The following is a 14,843-nucleotide window of genomic DNA, read 5'->3' on the forward strand; positions in this document are numbered from 1 at the left end:
TAAGCTTCAACAGTATGCAGTAACTAGTGGATACCAACTCATTTTTGTTTCTTATCCTTTCTGGAAGTTGGAGCTGTGGCATTGCTTTAGTTTCCTGTTCCTTTCATTTCTAAAAGTTAGGTAATCATATAGAGTGTCAGTTTATCTAGAAATCCTGCTGGTATTATTAAGTATATAGCTTTCAGATGATATTTGCCTTTTCCACTTTTTCTGGCGCTTTGCTATTAACTTATATTTGGGCTTTTGAAAGCCTTTGCAAAAAATAACTTGAGGCCTTAAGATACTTAAAAATCCAAAAATGATTTTAAGTGACCCTTTTAATGGTGGAAGTGACTGAGACCTGTGGAAACGTGCTTATTCTTGGCCCTTGGTGCCTGTTGTTTTCTGTTCCTGGAGAGCTTTTCCCTCAGACTTTTGCATGGCTTCCTCTCTCAGCTCTTTGGATCCCTGCTCTTAAATGTTAGCTCCTCAGAGAGGTCTACCCTGACCATCCTATCCAAAAAATGATCTCCTACACCTCTCTTATTCTCTTGCCCTGCCTTATTGTTCTTCATAGCGCTTTTCACAATCTGATGTTATATATATGTTTTTAAATTTTTTATATGCTTTTCTTTTTAAAAAATATTGAGTATAGTTGACACACAACATTATGTTAGTTTCAGGTGTACAACTTAGTGATTTGACAAGGTTTTACGTTATGCTTCATTTACCAGAAGTGTAGCAACCATCTGTCCTGTACATATTATATTCCTTATGCTCTGCCTTTTATTCCCATAAGTTATTCATTCCATTACTAGAAGACTGGATCTCTCACTCCCCTTCACCTATTTTATTCACCCCCTACCCACTTCCCCTCTGGCAACTATGTTTATTATCTGTATGTATAGGTCTGATTCTGTGGGTTTTTTTAATAAAGAAAACTTTATTGAGCATTCAAAGCAAAAATAAAAATTTTTCTATGGGATTGAGGCCTCAGTAGAATAATTGTCTATCCTTGCTATAGACATTTCCTCTTGTAACAGAAGATTAATAATTTTATATTTTATTTATTATTTTAAATTTCAAAAATATAGAAAATACAGAAAACTTTATAAGAAAATATATCCTCTGTAATCTGTCTACCAAATTTGGTAAATTTCTGGTATTTTCTTCTGTGTTTACTTGTTTGTTTTTTAAGTCAGTTTAGTTAACCTATACCGCATTATTAATTTCAGAGGTAGAGGTCAGTGATTCATCAGTCTTATATAACACTCAGTGCTCATTACATCAAGTGCCTTCCTTAACACCCATTACCCAGTTTCCCCAGCCCCCCACCCACCGCCCCTCCAGCAACCCTCGGTTTGTTTCCTAGAGTTAAGAGTGTCTTACGGTTGTCTCCCTCTCTGTTTTCATCTTATTTTATTTTCCCTTCCCTTCCCCCGTGTTCATCTGTTTTGATTCTTAAATTCCACATACAAAAAATAAATTCCACATATGAAGTTATATGGGTATTTGTCTTTCTCTGACTGACTTGATTCTGCTTTTTGTTTGCTTTTATTTTATTTATTTATTTATTTATTTATTTTTAAGATTTTATTTATTTATTTGACAGATATAGAGACAGCCAGCGAGAGAGGGAACACAAGCAGGGGGAGTGGGAGAGGAAGAAGCAGGCTCATAGTGGAGGAGCCTGATGTGGGGCTCGATCCCATAACGCCAGGATCACGCCCTGAGCCGAAGGCAGACGCTTTAACCGCTGTGCCACCCAGGCGCCCCTTTGTTTGCTTTTAGATTCCTCTTTTAAGTGGAATCATATGGTATTTCTCTTTCTCAGTCTGAGTTATTTCACTTAGAACAATACCCCGTAGGTCCATCCATGTTTTCTCAAATAGCACAATCTCCTTTTCTATGGCTGCATAATATTCCACTGCATGTATACACCACATCTTTATCCACTTGTTTATCGATGGACATTTAAGTTGCTTCCATATCTTGGCTATTCTAAATAATGCTACAGTAAACATAGGATACATATATCTTTTCAAATTAGTGTTTTCATTTTCTTTGGTAAATAATAGAATTATTGGATCATATGGTATTTCTATTTTTAATTTTTGAGGAAACGTCATACTGTTTTCCACAGTGGCTATACCAATTTACATTCCTGCTAACAGTGCATGAGGATTTCTTTTTCTCCACATTCACTTATTTCTTGTGTTTTTTATTTTAGCCATTCTAACAGGAGTAAGGTGGTAATCTCACTGTAGTTTTGACTTGCATTTCCCTGATGATGGGTGTTATTAGCAACTTTTCATATGTCTATTGGCCATGTATGCCTTCTTTGGAAAAAGGTCTGATGTTATATTTTTGTTTATTGATTGTTTTCCTTACTAGACTGTAAACTCTATGAGCACAGTTGGTTTATTCAGTACTGTATTTCCTGTGTCTGGAGCAATGCCTATGAAATGCTGAAAACATATATTTTAAATGAACATTCAAGAAAAAAAATTCATTTAACTGAATGAATGAATACAAGACAACAGAATGAAAAAATATAGATGTGGTACTAAAATGTTTCTTCCTGGAATCACGAAGCTGTATTTAAAAGTCTAGATTCGGGGGCACCTGGGTGGCACAGCGGTTAAGCGTCTGCCTTTGGCTCAGGGCGTGATCCTGGCGTTCTGGGATCGAGCCCCACATCAGGCTCTTCCCCTATGAGCCTGCTTCTTCCTCTCCCACTCCCCCTGCTTGTGTTCTCTCTCTCACTGGCTGTCTCTATCTCTGTCGAATAAATAAATAAAATCTTTAAAAAAAAAAATAATAAAAAAAAATAAAAGTCTAGATTCATAAAATTACTCCCATATTAAAAGTAAAAATGTAGTAATGTCAGGAATTTATTTACAAAATAGTTTCTTCTCCTTTATACTTTTGTTCACTTTCCTCAGGTTCCATAGAAATCAGACAAATTTCTGAGTTTTTAAGAATTCAGGATTCAGGGGTACCTGCCTGGCTCAGTTGGAAGAGCACCCGACTCTTGATCTCATGGTTGTGAGTTTGAGCCCCACATTAAGTGCAGAGATTACTAAAATAAATAAATAAATAAATGAACTTAAAAAAAAAAAAGAATTCAGGATGTAATGTAATTCTATTCATAGGAATAGAAAAAAATACAATGATACTAACTCCTGTAAGGTTTTAATAGGTGTAGAATTTGACCATCTGTACATAATTTCAAAGGATAAAGGCTAGTTATTCAGAATTATGTCATGAGTAGGGGCGCCTGGGTGGCTCAGTCATTAAGCGTCTGCCTTCTGCTCAGGGCGTGATCCCGGAGTCCTCCTCCTCTAGGAGCCTGCTTCTTCCTCCCCCTCTCCCCCTGCTTGTGTTCCCTCTCTCACTGTCTCTCTCTCTCTGTCAAATAAATAAAATCTTAAAAAAAAAAAAAGAATTATGTCATGAGTAAAGGTGTAATGAGAGGATGAAAAGAAATCCAATTCCAAATATGATCATTAACTTTTTGTACCCACAGGGAAAGAAGTGTAAGCAGTTAAATAAACAATACAGTCTGAATATTCTTCTCAATCTTTTATTCAACATTTTTTCCCTTATCATTAAATCATTGAATCGGTCTTGTCATAGTAGTTGTGCAAGTTGCTACATCTGTTCAGGGGTTCAGAAACCATGGCCTACAAGTCAGCTGCCTGTTCTTAGAAGTACTATTGGAACCTAGCAGCTCTCATTTTTCTGTGACTGTAGCGTGACTACTTTCATGTGTAAGTGGCAGAATTGGGATGTTGTCACTGGGACCACATGGCCCATGAGACCAATATGTTCACTCTCTGACCTTTTAAGGGAAAGTTTTTGCCAGCCCCTGGTTTATGTGTCGCTTCTATTTTGAGGCCTTGTGATTACACCTTATTAGATAGAACGAGATCTTTCTGTGAAGAAGAGTTACTGTATTTCCAGCTGGATAGATGTTCAAACAAGATTTTAAAATCGCTGCCACCGGTAATTATTACAGGCACTAAAGTCAAGTCAATAAGGACACAAACTGACTTTTACGCCACAAAAGCTGTGAAAAGGGATTCCAAACCACCACATTCTGTGACTGCTGTGCTGCCGCCCGGTGATCAGCAGTACTTGTTCAGCCCAAGCAGAGAAATGCCTACCCTCTCAGGTACACTGGAAGGTCATCTGATTCCTATGGCCATTCTTTTAGGTAAGTCCCAACAAAATACACAGGGTAAATTGTCAGTTCTTACTGGCAGTGGCAGAACTTTCCAAATGACGTGATCATCTCCTTCCTTTTCCTCTGTGTGTTGTGTTTGTGGGTAGGGCCTCAGAATGTGGCTTCCTCCGTGGAGTAGTCTCTGAAATAACGGGTTCCTGCTATAGTTTCACTCACAGGAAACATTCCTTTGGTATTTTATAATATGTTGCTGTAGATGAAACAAAGTAAAAAAAGTTTAGATATGTTATAGATATGCATACTAATTAAAGAATTCAAAAATTTTAAGTGGTTTAATATCATGTCTTAGGCGAAGTACTTTGAAGTTGTTTTGTGTACTTTGGAACTAGGCTGTGCTAAGTTGTGTATTCTAAAGCAGTAGTTGGTTATTTACTTATTTGAGGTCTCTTAGACTCATTAATGTAAAAATTTAACAAATTATTTTTGCTTCCACGCTAGTTCTTCAAATCTAGTTAGCTTTTTTTTTCTTTTAGTGTCTTTGCTATTCTTTCTTAATTTTAATGAATGACTTAAATATGAATATTTTCCAACAGAAGAGGAAATTTTTCATTTTTTATTTTATGGCTTAATGGCATGTCACCTTGGTAGCTGTGTCTGCTCAAACATGCCTCCCGTTAATGTGGTAGGTAATACTTATAAAGTCCCTGCTGTGTGCCAGGTACAGATCTAAGCACTTTACATATATGAATTTATTTAATCTACCCTGTAAAACATATGGTAATGTACCAGTTTTATAGATGAAGAAACCGAGGCACAGAGGAATGAAGTAATTTGTCAAAGGCCGTGTAATTCGAGCCAAACCGTCAGTTTGGCTTTAGAGTCTATGCTTTTAAAGAGTGCACTGTTCTGTCCCTCATTATTTTGAAATATAGGAGATAATTGGAACTTTTGAAGTGAAAGCTAAGTTGCTGACAGCTATGATAATTACCAAATAGTGGGAGTACATGCTATTTATTGGTAGTCAATCACTAGTATTTTGTTATTGGTTTTATTTCTGTCCATTTTTGCTCTATAAGAGTTGAGAATAAAAATAACCCAGTATAACACACTACACTTTATTCTTGGCTTTGCCACTTACAGTTATGACCTTTGGCAAATTATGTTGTTTCTAAGCCTGTTTTCTCAACTGTGAAATGTGGATAATCTTAATACCTCATAGGCTTATTTTGAGGGTTAAATTAGATAGTGTATGTGAAGTGTCTGCCACATATGAGTGCCTGATAAGTGTGAGTCGCTGCTGAAAGGATAACGTGGTGAGTATGTTGACAGCAGTGTTAATAGAAGGAAAGGTGATTGCGGATGGCACTTCCTTTCCAGACGAGAGAGAATTCAGCCATAAAGATCTAAACTGTGTATTTGATTTTTCCCTTTATTTCTGAAATAGATGACTCATCTCTTCCCCAAACTTTTTAGGACAAACCCAAAGTAATAGTGATTCCATGCCACCTGCTGGAGTAATTGTGAACAAGCCACACCCTATAACAGTGACTACTTCTATTCCTCCATCATCTCGAAAAATGGAAACTGAAATAAAGAAACCTAACATCGCAGTTATAGAAATGAAGTCAGAAAAAAAGGATCCTCCTCATCTTACTGTACAGGTATGTCAGGGTGCATGAGTAGAAAATTTTAAGGAAAAAAAAATCTTTGCCTTAACTTTAGCACTTAAAATTTATTATGTTGCTTCATGAGAACTTTGCTTTCATCATGGGTCTTCTGTTCTTTAAAACTGTGATATTAACGTGATGTCTCTATCCTTGTTCTGTATGATTTAAGCTACTTTTTCTAAACCAGTGGCTCATATCCAGGTGACATGATGATATTCCAAAGGGAACAATTGAACAGTATATTATAATTAATTTTAAAAGAAAGACTGTGACTTAAAATATATCTGTGATTTGAATGAATGGAAAGAGAACTTATATGTGAAGATTAAATATTCAAGTTGTCAATTCTTCTAAGTTAATATATAATTTAAGTCAAATTGTAATTTAAGCCCCCCACCCACACAAACCATGTGTTTAATTTTTTGTTTGTTTTCTTTAACTTAAGGATCATTTTGATATTTGAAAGAGCAAAAGGTTTTTTGGTACTGGACCTGTACAATGAAGTATTTCAGAAATAGCCTTGGTTATTTAAAAAAAGAATGTAATATGGGGCACCTGGGTGGCTCAGTCAGTTAAGCGTCCAGCTCTTAATTTCAGCTCATGTCATGATCTCAGCGTTGTGAGATTGAGCCGCACATTGGGTTCTGAGCTGGGCATGGAGTCTGCTTAGGATTTTCTCTCTCCGGGGCTCCTGGGTGGCTCAGGGGGCTCCTGGGTGGCTCAGTCGTTAAGCGTCTGCCTCAGCTCAGGGCGTGATCCCAGCGTTATGGGATCGAGCTCTGCATCAGGCTCCTCCGCTGGGAGCCTGCTTCTTCCTCTCCCACTCCCCCTGCTTGTGTTCCCTCTCTCGCTGGCTGTCTCTCTCTCTGTCAAATAAATAAATAAAATCTTAAAAAAAAAAAAAATTTCTCTCTCCCTCTGCCCCCTCCCGACTTGAGTGCTCTCTCTAAAAAAAAAAAAAAAAGAATGTAATGTTTAGTAGTTACTTCATGTATCAGTAGAAAATAGGAGTCTTGTAAGTGAAGTAATATATGTTGTAATTGCTTAATAATATGAAACATAGATCAGTTTTAGACTCTAACCTCCCACTGTATGGCACATGAATTCTAAATAGTCAACAGGTAAAAAGTACAGCTGTAAAATGTAAAAATAGCAGAATTAGAAGATAATTTATCAAAGCTGAAGCTAAGTCTGGATATGAGAGAAGAAAACCTACATATAATAAAAGAATAGATTTGAATCTATAAAATCTAATACTGAAGCTAATGTAAAAAATTCCTATATAAAAATGAAAACATACAATTAGAATATACGAAAGGATTAATTTTTAAATCTGAAAACTTCCATAAATTAATAAGAAAGCAGATGCAAATCCAGGAATATTCAAAGACCCTGAATAGGACCCTACAGAAGAGGAAATACAGTTTATGAGCAAGAAAATGAATAATTAAAATCTTTCAAGTTACTTAGATAATGCAAATTAAAATAACAATAATATACTCCATTTAAAAACTTATTGCTGAGTTAATTATGTTTTTGATGACATAAATAGAACTCATTTGGACTGCATTTTGGCATTAATTATCAAGAATTTTAAGTATTCATGCTCTGTGACTCAGGAAGTTAACCTAATATCTGGTTATCTAGCATAATGAAATAATTCGAATTTTAGAGGAAAAAAACCCCCTATATATATGAAAAAGTTTTTTGTGGTGATATGTATAACAGCGGAAATATTAGCAATATCATAAATGTTTACCAACAGGAAAATAGTTAAATAATTAAGGCATGAATATTGTTGAAATATTATGTAGTTATTTAAAATATAATTATTAAGTTTCTATGGGAGCATGAAAGGTGCTTATAACCTGATTAAAATGAAAAATCAGAAATAAATAGTAAAAAGTGGATAGTAAAAAGAAAAGGGAGGATTCAAAATAAAGTTATCTTAATAGAATTTTATGTGTTCCCCTTTATTTTCTAAATTTTGTAGAATATGCTTTCATACCTTAAACAAATTGTTATCCATTGACTTCTCAATAAAAAGTTAAATATATGTTATTGATGTGTAGACTGACAAATATTTGAGTCAAAATGATGAACAGAAAGCTGGATGTTGTGTTTTGTTTTAGGTATTACCCAATGTGGATATTGATAGCATTTCGAATGGTAGTGCTGAAGTCGATCTCTCTCTGCCTAGTCCCAAAGAAGCTTGTCCTCCTCTGAAAACCTGGATACAGGTATTCAGAAATTTATCAGATAGTTTTGAGTAATGTTTGAATATGAAGTTTAACTAATATTATTCCATCTAAAGTCTTCCATTATATAATCTATTATAATTTAAGTTTTAAGGAAAAGATTCAGAATAAATCTAGTATTGCTGATGAACTTGAAAAAGAAAGTTTGTTTAAGATCCTTACATTTATAAACATTGTGAAAGTGATAATCCCTAGTGTAGCTTTTTGGTAATTTAAATTGTCTTATATGTGAAGAGAGGATTTCTATCTCTTTGGAGAAGAAACCTGATTTAAACAGTATAGTTTTCTTGAATATGAACTTCATAGTGATGTTTGGAGTTCATGTTTTGGGATGTTACTTTGTCAATATAGTATTGACATGATGCAGAAATAGGCATTTCTCTCTAGTATTTATATGCTATTAAATAACGAAGCTCTAACTTTACTACACACTCAAATAACACTGCAGCTTTCCTCAGTTTTCATCTGTTATAAGCAAACATGGTCCTCAAGGACACAGTTTTAAGGAGAGGGAGAACACCAACAATTTTTCATGATCAGAAATAGTAAAAAAGGAGCACCTGGGTGAATCAGTCGGTTAAGCATCTGCCTTTGGCTCAGGTCATGATCTTGGGGTCCTGGGATCGAGCCCCACGTTGGGCTCCCTGCTCAGTGAGGAGCCTGCTTCTGATCAACCTGATAAATTGACTTAAGTTGCATTGCTGATGGAGTCATTAACAAAAACTTATATTTAATTTTTGATAGCTATCGAAATGAAATGTGATGGCTTGGGTACTATCTTGGATTTCATTTATTTAATGAAATCAGTTCTAAACAGGATATTAAAATAAAAAAGTAAGGCCATGTAATTACAAGCTTATGTTATGGGTGTTATGATAAATTATGTATAAATTAAGAAGATATTAAGCACAACAAAATCTTTTTGAAAATGCTTTTTTAGACCCCAGAACTTACAAACGTAGATGAAGAAGAGGTGAAGTTTCCAGGAACGAACTTTGATGAAGTAATCGATATCATACAGGTAACAAAGCTTAGAAATCATGAGAAATTACTTTTCTAGCAATATTCTTCCATGTGATTATCTTTAAAGACTTTATTATATGTATATATAATAATATTTTTAGAGCAGTTTCAGGTTCTAAAATGAACAAAAATGAGATGAAAGTACAGAGATTTCCCATATACCTTCTTATAAGTGCAGAAAGCGGAAGCAGTGATATTTGGAAGCATCAGTTTTATTATGATAATAAATTAAGATAATAAACTTCTAGAGGGAAATGTTAATGTTTTATGCAGGAAAACTAAGTTATCTAGTTTGTTTTATGACTGCTTAAAATCAACATTGGGTTTTAAACAGACAAAATAATTGTATAATTAAGGTTTCTTCAAGGCAATTTGTATGACAAATGTGTATATTGTAAATAACATGATGCCACCTAATTAGAAAGGCTCTTGATTAATAGAGATGTGTTGGTTAATTTACCGACCTGAGTTTCTGTCTACACTGGTCACTCAGTAAATGTTAAACAGATACATGAATATGATAGGTTTGTTTTTATATTACCAGCAAGAGGAAACACGTGATGAAATTCCAGAATACTCTGAACCAATTCTGGAGTTTAACAGAAGTGTTAAAGTTGTTTCTACAAAATACAATGGTCCACCATTTCCGCCAGTTGCTTCTACACTTCAGCCCACTACTGATGTTCTGGATAAAGTAATTCAGAGAAAAGAAACATTGGAAAATGGCTTAATTCAGTGGTGAGTTTATAGTGATGTTGGTGTGAACAGAATCATAGTAGCAGATATAAATAGAAAATACTAAGTTTTAGTTGAAAATCTTCCTTCTCTCTTTTTGTTTATTAAACTTTTCCTTTGCTACAGTTACTGGGAACTATTTGATGTAATGTGAGGGTTTAACTCGTTGTTGAAGGCATTGTTTCTTTTCTTGCATATTTGTATGTAGGCTATTATAGCAAAAGAGGCTGTTGTTAAGTAACAAAAGCTTTAAAAATGTACATGTTCTTTTTTTTTTTTAATGTACATTTTCTTTAATCCAGTGATTCACTTCCAGAAATTCCTAAGGAAATAATTATGGTTCTGCTACTCAGCCACAGACTACTTAGCACATGCAGTACTTACCATAACAAGGCGTTCTGCTTGTTACTTCTATAAACTTATGAACTCTGTTTTTATCCCTGTTTTTACCTGTGAGAAACTTTAAGTTATGGAATAAACTAAACTGAATAGTAATAGTTATCAAGATTAAACTTAGAAGAATATTTAATGATGTTGAACGATATTAATAATAATTAATGATGTTGAAAAATAATAATTACAAGACCTTACTCAAAAATAAATGTGCAGGGGCACCTGGGTGGCTCAGTTGGTTAAGTGTCCAACTCTGGATTTCAGCTCAGGTCATGATCTCAGGGTCGTGAGATCGAGCCCCACTTTGGGCTCTGTGCTGGGTGTGAAGTCAGCTTAAGATTCTCTCTCCCCCTCTCCCTCTGCCCCTTTCCACCCCTGACTGCCCACCCCTGCTCGCTTGTGCACTCTCTCTCTCAAAAAAAAAACTGAAACAAACACAACAACAACAATAACAACAGAAATAAATGTGCATAGGAAGAAATTTGAAAAACATATACCAAATTGTTAGTTGTGTTTATCTCTGAATCTGGGATTACGTATGAGCCTTATCTATTTTTTTAACATATATTTTCTAATTTCTCTACAAGTAGTATCTATTACGTGTATAATAATTTTTCATCAGCCTCTTAGATGCTCTAAAGAAATGTACAGAAGTGGTCTCCGATTGTGTTCCCCTTTTCCTTCCACCTCTCCTTCCTCTTTAATTTCCTAAAAATGACCTTGGAAATAAATTGTCTTTCCTTTTTAAGAGGGAAACTACCTGTATTGCAGTCTATATATTTATTTCTTTGAAGAGAGGGCAGTTGGACTTTTTTTCTAACTCTGCTCTTGTGTGCTTTTGTATGGGTGCTTTCAGAGCAGGGAACCCAACATTTTAGGTGCATGATATGTCAGATAATCCTAGACCTAAACTTTATTATGAATTTAAGAGGTCTGTTAAACTTTTCATTAGACTAATCAGCAAGTTTATTGAATCAAATTTAAATTTGTCTCCCAAATGGAGATTCTGTTTCATGTGGCTTATTTCACTGGGAGTTACATTTATTTTTTCTTTCCAGAGTCAACTTTCAGAATTACTACTTCCACATGTAAATGTTTGTGTCCATGGGTAAAGTTTATTTTTAAGGGTGTTATTTCTAACACCTTATACATTCAATCAAATTTAGGAATTCTCAACTTTTATTCCCCAGGGTAGAACAAGAAATAATGTCAAGAATTATCTCTGGGCTCTTTCCAATCCAACAACAAGCCATACCCAATGTCAGCGCTTCAGTCAGTGAGGCAAGTGAACCATTGACTTCTGGCATCGGTAAGTGAAATGGAAACTTTTACTTTTTTTTGGTATTGAAAGATAAAACCTTGGGGCACTTGCATGGCTCAGTTGGTTGAGCAACTGAGCTCTTGATTTCGGCTCAGGTCATGATCTCATGAGTTGTAGGATAGAGCCCCACATTGGGCTTTGTGCTCAGTGGGGAGTCTGCTTGAGATTCTCTTTCCCTCTGCCCCTCCCTGCACACGTGTGCTCTCTCTCACAAATAAATAAATAAATCTTTAAAAAAAAAGATAAAACCTTCAAGTCATGGGTTTATATATTTTAGGGGTCAGGTATTCCTTGGCTGACAAAAGATAGGGTCTTACTTCCAATATCGTTTCCCTGTTCTCTATAGTGGAGGTAAGTTTTCTCTCACCTCCGTATTTCATACCGCATTTCATACTGTAGCATTCAGATTATTCTATCCTTCCATCCCTCCCGCCCCAAATCTATTACTTCCCATAGCATTTTGTATATATCTTTGGTATGGGAACTATCAGATTGGATTACGATTGGCTTACATATCTGTTTCACTAGACTATAAATTACTCAGGATTACGGATGTTTCTCCTTTAGCGTCTAGCCTTTGACACCTAGTAAGACTTTAGGTATCCGCTGAATGGACGATTGAGCCTCTTTACGGAACCCAATCATTCTCTTCTTTTTATCCTTCCTCCTGTTCTTCTTCTGTCTTCTTTCCTTCCTTCTTCTTCCTTTTCTTCCCCCTTCTTTCCTCTTTACCCCCTTCCTTTTTCATCAGCTTTTTTGAGGTATAGTTGACTTGCCATAACATTCACCAATTCTAAGTGTGTAGTTTGATGAGTTTTGATAAATAAACACGACTGTGTATTAGCCACACAATCATGATAGAGAAAAACACTTCCATCATTCCAAAAAGTTCATTCATGCCACTTTGTAGTCAGTTCCTCACCCCTCCCACACCTACTGGGCCATAACAGCCACTGATCTGCTTTCTAGCAGATTTTTGCCTTTACTAGAATTTTATATATATGTAGTCGTATAATATGTAGCCTTTGTGCCTGCCTTTATTTAGCATAAGGCTTTGACAATCATGTTTTATGCCTGTAGTATTATTACATTGTATGGATCTATCATTTGTTAACCCATTTACCAGTTGGTGGAAATTTGTAGTCTTTTAGTTTGGGGCTATTATAAATAAAGCTATGAGATGGATATTTCCAAGCAAATCTTTTAGACACATCTTTTAATTTCTCTTGGTCATATGGTAAATAGATGTTTCACTTTATAAGAAACTGCTCAATGTTTTTAGAGCCGCTGCTCTATTTTGTATTCCCAGCCAGCAGTGCATGAGCACTCCAGTTGCTCTACATTCTCACCAGCACTCGGTGTTGTCAGTGTTTTGATTATAGACATTCTGTAAGCATGTAGAGATACCTCATTTATTTGCATTTTCCTAATGACTAATGATGTGCGTTTTTTTAATGTGCTTGTTTGCCACCTGTACACTTACTTTGGCAAAATGTCCTTTTAAATCTTTTGCCCATTTTTAAGTTGAGGTTTATGTCTTCCTATTACTTAGTTGTAAGAGTTCTTTATTTATTCTGGATGCAAGTCCTTTATTGGATACGTTCTGCAAATATGTTTTCCTAATTTGTATCTTGCCTTTTTGTTTTCTCAGCATTATCTTTTTTTATTTTTAAAGGTTTTATTTTATTCATTTGAGAGAGACAGAGCACAAGCAGGGCGAGAGGCAGAGGGAGAAGGAGAAGCAGACTCCCCACTGAGCTGGGAGCCTAATGTGGGGGGGACCCGGAGATGGTGACCTGAGCTGAAGGCAGACGCTTAACCATCTGAGCCACCCAGGTGCCCCCTCAGCATTATCTTTTGAAAAACAAAAGGTTGGGGCACCTGGGTGGCTCAGCCAGTTAAGCATCTGCCTTCAGCTCAGGTCATGATCCTGGGGTCCTGGGATTGAACCCTGCATTGGGCTCTCTGCTGGGTGAAGAGCCTGCTTCTCCCTCTCCCTCAGCCTCTCCCTCTGTGGCTCCCCCTGCTTGTGCTCTCTCACTCTTGGTCTCTCTCAAATAAATAAATAAAATCTTAAAAAAAAAAAAAAAAAGGAAAGAAAAAGAAAACCAAAAGGTTAATTTTGATGAATTTTAATTTATCAATTTTCCTTTTATAGTTTGTGGTTTTTGACATATTATTTATGAATTTTTCTAAAGATCATTAATCTTTTCTCCTATGTTTTCTTCTAGAAGATGTATAGCTTCAGACTATGCATTTAGGTTTATGGTACATCTTGAGTTAATTTTGATCCCTACTTTAGACCATACACGAAAATTTTTTTTCAGTATAAGTATATCCAATTGTTTTAGCATTATTTGTTGAAAAGGTTATCCTTTCTACCAATGAATTGCCTTGACACTATTGTTGAAAATCAGTTGACTATGTATGGATCTGTTTCTGGGCTTTCTGTTCTGTCCCTTGATCTATAAGTCTATTTTTATGTCAATACCACACATTATTGTAATTTAAAAATAAGTCTTGAAATTGGATTGTGTGAGTTCTTCGAATTTGTTCTTTTTTTAAAGATGTTATTTATTTGAGAGAGAAAGAAAGAGCATGCTCATGAGCATGACCGGGGGGAGGGGCAGACTTCCCACTAAGTGCAGAGCCCACCCTGGGGCCTGACACAGGGCTCGATGTCAGGACCCTGAGATCATGACCTGAGCCAAAATCAGACACTTGCTGATGTACCTGAAACTAGAAGGAAGGAAGGTTTGTCTTCATATTTATGAAGCAGCTACTATTTCTCTAAAATCCCCCACAGTCATTGGATCTTTGTGTCTTATTTTTTATTTATTCATGTATTTATTTATTTATTTATTTTAAAGATTTATTTGAGAGAGAGAGTGCGAGAGAGAGAGCAGGAGTGGAGGGGAGGGGCAGAGGGAGAGGGAGAAACAAGCTCTCCACTGGGCAGGGAGCACATCTCTGGGCTCGATCCCGGGACCCTGGGGCCATGACCTGAGCCAAAGGTAGACACTCAACTGACTGAGCCACCCAGGTGCCCCTGTGTCTTTGTGTTTTGACCAAGATTTGTCGTAGGGTTTCCTATTGCCCTGTTCTTGGAAATGTGGGTTGTTTTCAGATGAGAACATTTAATGTGTATGCAAGTCCTTTTTATCACTAAATTCTGAAGTGGTAAGGAAGAGGCCATGTAAGTAAAGTTTTCAGCTGGGTGTTTTCCTCCCCTTTTTGGTTTGTTAAAGAGGGTGTTCATTATGTGAGTTATCATCTTA

General features: G+C 35.9%; 1 protein-coding gene across 3 annotated transcripts in view; it reads left to right on the plus strand.

The window, feature by feature from the left end:
• KIAA0586 (KIAA0586 ortholog) overlaps positions 1-14,843 on the plus strand; it is a 123,252-nt gene that overhangs the window by 30,560 nt on the left and 77,849 nt on the right. For all 3 annotated transcript variants that reach the window (XM_008702210.2, XM_040641886.1, XM_040641887.1), the window contains exons 16-21: positions 4,001-4,198; positions 5,642-5,829; positions 7,968-8,075; positions 9,034-9,114; positions 9,661-9,854; positions 11,435-11,553. In XM_008702210.2, the coding sequence (XP_008700432.2) occupies positions 4,001-4,198; positions 5,642-5,829; positions 7,968-8,075; positions 9,034-9,114; positions 9,661-9,854; positions 11,435-11,553 (888 nt within the window). The remainder of the gene's footprint in view (positions 1-4,000; positions 4,199-5,641; positions 5,830-7,967; positions 8,076-9,033; positions 9,115-9,660; positions 9,855-11,434; positions 11,554-14,843) is intronic.

This window comes from Ursus maritimus, unplaced genomic scaffold, assembly GCF_017311325.1.
Source record: "Ursus maritimus isolate PB19 unplaced genomic scaffold, ASM1731132v1 scaffold_25, whole genome shotgun sequence".
Lineage (NCBI taxonomy): Eukaryota > Metazoa > Chordata > Mammalia > Carnivora > Ursidae > Ursus > Ursus maritimus.